Source organism: Tachysurus vachellii, chromosome 10 (assembly GCF_030014155.1).
Source record: "Tachysurus vachellii isolate PV-2020 chromosome 10, HZAU_Pvac_v1, whole genome shotgun sequence".
NCBI classification, from domain to species: domain Eukaryota; kingdom Metazoa; phylum Chordata; class Actinopteri; order Siluriformes; family Bagridae; genus Tachysurus; species Tachysurus vachellii.
In genome coordinates, this window is record NC_083469.1 from 5,704,919 (window position 1) to 5,712,418 (window position 7,500).

At 41.7% G+C, this 7,500-nt stretch overlaps 1 protein-coding gene across 5 annotated transcripts in view; it reads right to left on the bottom strand.

Moving 5' to 3' along the window:
- Positions 1-7,500, bottom strand: part of b3gnt2b (UDP-GlcNAc:betaGal beta-1,3-N-acetylglucosaminyltransferase 2b) — a 23,840-nt gene that overhangs the window by 361 nt on the left and 15,979 nt on the right. Inside the window, exons 1-3 of one of the 5 annotated variants that reach the window (XM_060879073.1) lie at positions 7,061-7,177; positions 5,518-5,602; positions 1-1,136 (exon numbers count right to left, since the gene is read on the bottom strand). The exon at positions 1-1,136 is cut by the window's left edge and continues 361 nt beyond it. In XM_060879073.1, coding sequence (XP_060735056.1) covers positions 1-1,118 — 1,118 coding nt within the window. In that variant the 5' untranslated portion in view covers positions 1,119-1,136; positions 5,518-5,602; positions 7,061-7,177. Of the gene's footprint in view, positions 1,137-3,769; positions 3,984-5,517; positions 5,603-7,060; positions 7,178-7,500 lie in introns of those variants that run through there. The other 4 variants (XM_060879072.1, XM_060879075.1, XM_060879074.1 and 1 more) reach the window with 4 other exon arrangements.

The following is a 7,500-nucleotide window of genomic DNA, read 5'->3' on the forward strand; positions in this document are numbered from 1 at the left end:
AGACTCTTATAGGCACATGGATTGTTACGGTATTTCTCCTCGATGCCGAAAGTTCGGAAACCCTTGTGCTTCTGCGGGGCAAGTCCCAGTTTCCTCAAGCACATGCCCGTGTAGACATCGTCAATGGGGTACAGTGGCACCTTGTTCATGATCCTATGGAGCCCCTTGGCCACTGTTCCGGAGTAAAGGTACCCTCCACCACCCGCGTATGGTGGATACTTGCCAACATAAATGCTCTCAGGGATGTAGTACTTAACCTTCTTGTCCCGGTGAGGTCCAGCATTCGTTATTACATCCCCAACAAACAGGTCCTGTGCCTTGGCAGGCGACAGACCCTTGAGGAATTTTATAATAAGTAAAGTGTTAACGAAAACATCATCATCACCTTTAAATATGAAGCTAGCATTTGGACAGCGAGTGTTGAACCACTCAAGGAAAAGGACCTCCTTGGCGGTCAGGTTAAAAAAGGAGTCCCTGTAGTCCCACTGAAGGATGTCTCCGTGCATGGAGCTCTCGTACGCTAACATTGGTGATAAGTCTGGAAAATTGTCCACAGCAGTGGCGTTGCCAAGAAGAAATACAGTCACTACGGTCTTGTTTGCTAAAACACCGGCTCGACCCCAGGACTGTCGTATCGCCTGACGCCGGTCAAAATGAGATGCCATGGATTTGATGGCCAGCAACAAAAAAGGCTGATTTTTGCATATCTGAGGCTGGTCCACGACCATGCGATACGACCTGCATCGCATGTACAACAGAAAGTCTTTAAAACGATCTGGAAGCAAGCTAAAATTCTCCACTTGTGACATGACCCGGTAGTCCGGCTCGCAGGAGTCTTGGGCTACCGTGTCGTTTAGCCAGTCTGGCAGTAGACCACCGAGTGAGGCGTTATGTCCTTTCAGGATCGGGTTGTACAAATGGTCCAGCTTCTGCTGATGCCGGTTCCAGTAGGCTTTGTTTGGGGACAGTTTGCCCCAGAACGGTTTGGTGGGGATTCGGATTTTGTTCCAGCCGCGTTTATCTTGGCTGGCGATTCTTGAAACTTCCACTATGATGAAGAAGAACGCAGTCATTATAGTCATCACGACAACCTTCAGCCTTCTTCGAGGTCCGTGCATGGTGCCAGCATTCACCACCTGGACAACAGAGATGCACAGGGACATGTTTGATGAATAAATTAAAGCTTCATCAGTAAACAAAAACAGGAAAGTAAACATTCATATGCAAAGACATAGACAAATTTTTATTAACGTCGTACACATCTCAAATATCCGAGTATGACGAACTGTACATTAGAGCCAAGTCTGGTGTTTAACGTGTAGCTTCAGCTGAGCGCGTCTGTGTCGGTCTCTCGCCGTGTCTGTCTCAAGCTCAAGTAACCTTGTCTTAGCTACCAGACATGTAAAACTGTACCTCATTTGTATTTATGACCGTCACTCCCTATTGTGCGCACTCTTATGCTTCCCCACACACAACTAACCACTATTTCTATTCCATGCATTTTTTGTGTGTTGTTTTTGTTTTTTGCTTCTGGTCTGTTGCTCATTTACTCCACACTCTGTATCTCCGTATCTATAAAACCAACACAGTTTATACCCATTGTGTGCTCTGCATTTCTAGTCCCTGAAGAGAGAGATGCTTTAGGGACCTTCATCAAATCCCATTTCGCGAGAACAGACTAGAAAATGTGAACACAATTACAAAACGGAAGACGAGCAGACCTCATAAACTACTATATATATATAATCAGTAACTAGTAAAAAATACAAAAATAAATAATAAAAAAAATCAATAAAAATAGAAATAGGAACTGATTTATTTTTAAATGGATTTCTCTGTTAAAATGATTAAATCATTAGTTTGTAATACATGAGAAGAATGTGAACAATATTTTTAACTCCAGGGGCTGATTTCTGTTCCCTACTCGAAACATGAACGATAAAATGCATTTAGAAAACAGAACCAGTGATTGTTTCTGTTGCCAAAGAAGATTAGTTTAAAAGTAGGAAAGTAAAAGGTGTGGTCCACCTAAACCTAAGCTCCTTCCACATAAGCAGTGAGTTGGTCTAAGGGTCTTTTTACACCTGGACACTTCGCGTGTTTTCTCTGATCCGATATCTGATTTGTTAAAACTGTTCCATTTACATTAGGCCACATAAACGCGTCTTGGCGAATCGGATATCGATCCGATCTTTCTACTCCCGCCCAAAATGCAAATATATTTTACCTCATTTCCGGGGTAATTGAAATGGAACACGCTTTGGTGTATGCGGTTTTCAGAACGCGATCAAAAAGAAGATGTAAAAACTCGTTACAACGGTTATGCTACAAAAAACAGCATTTACTGTTTGCTGCATTTTCGCTGGCGGCAGCAGTGCATTTTAAGACCCAACGAGACACCTGGGTGAAAGATCGGAGCCAGCAGTGATGGGAAAACATATTTGTTTCTGGCGCGATGCACGACTCGCGAGTCACCTGCGAGTGACATACTTCCGTTTGGGAGGAGTAAAGCGCTGACGTATGTGGCTTGAACAACCACATTTATTTACACCTGTACAGTTTCATCTGAAATGAGTCCCAGACCACCTCCTGAAGTGGTTTGAACCATCGGATTTATATCCGTCTCCAAAACGTTTCGGAGGGCATTTAGACCTGGTCTTTTTACCATCGGATAGCTATCGGGTCACAGAAAACGCATGAAGTGACCAGGTGTAAAAAGCCCCTAAGTCAGGGGTCGGCAACCTTAAACACTCAAAAATTGGATTGGCCATTTGGATCCGTTTCCCACAGAAAAAAAAAAAAAAAAAACACAGGGAGCCACAAAACCCATTTGACATCTAAAATGAAGAGAACACTGATTATATTGTTTTTTACCTTTATGGAAAGTAGAAAAAACTGTACTGTGTTGCATTTATGAAATCAATAAACTGCTACCGAGTAAACAAAATTTTATTTCTGCAGGCAAACAAAAATATTTTGAACAGTTTGAACTAACCTTAACAAAAAAGACGCTGGGTTGAAGGTTACTTTCAAATAAAATGTTCAGTGTCTAATCGAGTCCTCTTCGTATTCATGACATTAAAATTTTAACTTGCCGGCTGCAGCGAACCAAAAACGCGTCTGCTTCTGTGTGTCGGATTTCGCAAGTCGGCAGTTATGATGCATATTTTGAGCGACAAACAAATTAAACACGGTTTATTTTAATGTTACAAGAGCATCATAATCTTAGGATTTCATTTTTTTTTTTTTAAACTAACTAACTAAAATAAAATAAATTTAAATGAAATATTTATTTTCCAAATCTACAGGGAGCCGCAGCAGAGGGATGAAAGACACTTGGGGGCGTTGCCGACCCCTGGTCTAAGAGGAAATGTCAACTTTACACCACTGTGTGAATTATTTATTTCAACAACCAGCAACTCACAATCAGGAAGATTTAGTCCAATGCAGGAGAATCCTGCATCTTTATGGAAGTAAAATCAAATCAGTGGAGACTGTGTATTAATCCCTGTGTGGTCTTACGGCTCCTACTCGAGGTATTGCGACGATCTTACAGAACTACTCAACGCTTTACATGAGAGGAAAGGTGCAGAACACTACAGAGCATTTGCATTAGATTTTCGGCGTTGGTGCGAACTTTCATTTGAATACTTTCGGCATGATGTAAATGCTCTAAACATACAAAATAGTCTAAAATGCTGAGACGTTTCTCGATTTGAGTGGCTTCTAACACGTGTAATTTTGTGTGCGTACGGACGTAAAGAGAAACCTGTATTTCGAAAGATCCCCTTCTTAGAAAGCGCTGTGTATCTCTGCAATCTCGTCACGGTCGCCATCTTTTACATATGAAAATTATTTCCTGACGTTCCACCGACTCTTTAATAGTAGGGAAGGGAGAAGAGATCATTTTGCTGCTTTGTTTACAGTCCACGCTACGAGCAGCCGTGTTGATATGATGTCACGTTACGACCGCAGAATAAAAGAGTGGAACTGACTCTTATTTTGCCTTCAGGCCGTTGCAACTCCGCGCCTGTCAACAAAAATAAGAGACATGCTATTGCTAATCACTTCTGACAGAAATCTGCACTGTAGAAATAAACTTCACGTACGTACATTAAACATTAAATTAAATCTGGATGGCTAGAGAGGCAGTCGTGATTGTGCTAGGACACAAACGAGGTAATCATACTGGTGTTAGTGCGTAAAGGCACCAATCCGGTGTGGTGTGGTGATGTTGCCTGTAGGCCAAGCGTCTATTCCAGTGTTACTCATTGCGGGGCTCGCCAAGCTTTAATATGCGGCTCGCATGGCAGTAAATAATACGATGATACGATCATGTGGTTAAAATGTATTTTTCATTTAAAAACAATCAGGGAAGCATAGAAAAACGAATGTGCTCTATCACAAATAATAATATATATTTATATATATTATGGTGGGGCACGGTGGCTTAGTGGTTAGCACGTTCGCCTCACACCTCCAGGGTCGGGGGTTCGATTCCCGCCTCCACCTTGTGTGTGTGGAGTTTGCATGTTCTCCCCGTGCCTCGGGGGTTTCCTCCGGGTACTCCGGTTTCCTCCCCCGGTCCAAAGACATGCATGGTAGGTTGATTGGCATCTCTGGAAAATTGTCCCTAGTGTGTGATTGCGTGAGTGAATGAGTGTGTGTGTGTGTGCCCTGCGATGGGTTGGCACTCCGTCCAGGGTGTATCCTGCCTTGATGCCCGATGACGCCTGAGATAGGCACAGGCTCCCCGTGACCCGAGGTAGTTCAGATAAGCGGTAGAAGATGAATGAATGAATGGATAAATATATTATTTGACTCATCACTGACTCGCTGCGTTCTGCCCATAGCCAGTTTTTGGCGGCCTGCCAGAAGCTAGTTTGTGTTTCATGCTAGTTAACAACTTGTGTTTACTGTACACACACGGACTAAAAAATGGATCGATTTCTTATCAAACAATCCCGTGCACAAAATGAACAGCAACAAAGCAATGTGACAGTGACAAAAGAGGTAACTGATGGGGAGCATGCGTCATCTGCAACTCGAGTAATTATTGTATTGCAATATTGTACATTGTATTTAAGCAGATAAGCTATTTAAGACTGAATAACTTGGCATACTTTGCAGTGAAAGTGGCTCTCCTATTGACTTTGTCCTATCAGTGTGGCTCACATGAAAAAAATAGTGAAGACTACTGGTCTATTCAATAGAGAAAACAATGGTTCTGGCGGCGCAAAGAGGTTTCGCCGTCGGTCGAAATTAACTTAACTACACCAATTAACACTGGTGTAAATGTCGAGGTGTGCAAAAGGTACCGATGAATTTTTCTTTTCTTGCCTTTTTTCAACAACACAGCTTTGTGGATTCGGCGTTTTCAGGCACCGGGTGCGGATGAATTCTGAATTTAAGACTTAAGAGCATCTCAGAATGTAGAAATCTCTCAATAACGAAGCGAAGCAACGTTAAATAATTTGAGAGGGTTTACATTTGATCATTTGTATGAAGGGGTGTTACCTGTTGTCAGGAGATGCTACAGGTGTATATGGCGGTGGTGTCCGCTTCAGTCTTTACCCCATCCTAATAGTTAAGCAGATGAGAACTGGAGCGAGGCAGCAATATGTGGTGGGGAAAGAAAAAAAAAAAAAACCAACAAACACTACATGTATTAACACACATTGTGTTTAGGGGCTCAGACAGAACAATCAGGACATCCAGCTACTTCAGTTTCACACGCACTTACCAGATAGCAGGCTTGTGTTTGTTACATAATCGTTCTAACTAATCGAGAAAGAGCAAGAGTAATTATTCTCACGTCTCGCGTTTCCTGGCAGAGTGTGTGTGAAACGTGACATCTTGTTAAATAAAAACAAAAAGGATTAAATGTCTCTGAATCTCACTTTCCCTTGCGGAGCAGCATAACGTTTTCCTGCTCTGTTCTCTGTTTGCTCGTGATCATGGGAACAGCTGGTAGAACATGCTCGACCCATCAAACATAATCATCTCCGTCTCTTATCCGATTTTTTCTTTTTCTTTTGCTAATTAAACCAACACCTCCATCTGCCACATTGATGCCTTTCACCACATGCACTTTTTCTCATTTGTGTGATCAAGAACAAGCCAAAAATCCCCTCCTTCTAAACCTACATGTGCTTTAAATCCCCACAGAATGATTACTATCGTCAAATATATATAACGTATATATATGAATCTGTCTGTGGTACATTTTTACTGGTTCTTTTCGGTCCTTTTAAAGCACACGGAATAACCAGACCGTACCGATCGCCAATCCGACTTCCTGTATGAATGACAAAGAAAAAAAGAAAAGGAAAACATCAGGCTGTGTGGTCGTTTCTCCAATAGGAATATGACCTCAAACTTTACATGCCCTGAAACGCGTGTTTGGAGCGACGAGAACAAGTACAGATTAAAATACAGTCTTTGTACTCTAGCTCCAGCACGATAACTGGAAAAGTGTGTGTGTGTGTGTGTGTAAACACTGAGCAGGGCTATTTACACTGGATAATAATTAGAATGGACGTCGAGTAAAGTAAAGCTCACTTCGTCGCTGTGCTTGAAAAACTCAAAACACTTCATGTGGAAAGCTAGCAACAATTTTCCAAAACCAGCTCAGCAAGAGCCTTTTGGGCAAAAACTAAACTGACACCAATGTTCCACTCCCCTCAAAGTGCCCCAGTTGTATAACAGAGTACAGATTTGCCTACCAGTATAAAACGTCCTTATTGTTTATATACAAATAAAATGTCTTTGATCTGTATGTGATGAGATAACGTATGACTAGCATGGCGGGAATCGGTAGTCCGAAACATCCACTGAAATGATGTTAGCTTAGCCTTGTGCACGTACAAGACATTTTTCAGCTCTTTATCCGTTCATCTGTCTACGAGTCCATTTACGTTTAATAACGATCTTAATATAATTCGTTTACATTTGGACAACAAACCGATCGCCTTTTAACAAATATTGCTAAACCGTTCATTAAAGCAACTGATGATTGAAAAGGACGCTACACAAAACACTGAACCGTACAGCAAAATACCTCTTTGTGCTTTTGTGTTCTTCAGGAACGTCATGAAATTTCAGCCAATCCAGCTACTGAACAAATTCAGCTTCTTTCGTGGAACAAAGCGCAGATCCTCAAATCGCTGAGTGTGAGTCACAGAGCAAACTGAAAAAACTCTCTGTTCACATCACTGTAGGCAGGCCCTGAAACTTCAGCTAAGTATTTACACTGCAGAAAAGTTTTATTTGGTGCCAAACGTCAAACAGGCGACCTTTAAAGGTACTTGTTTGTACTGGAATGGCGTGTTCAACACAGTATACAGAGAGAGAGAGAGAGAGAGAGAGAGAGAGAGAGATACAGAGAGATAGAGAGAGAGAGAGAGAGATACAAGATATATATATATATATATATATTTATATATATATATTTGTATATATGTATATATGGAGAGAGAGAAATACAGAGAGAGAGAAAGA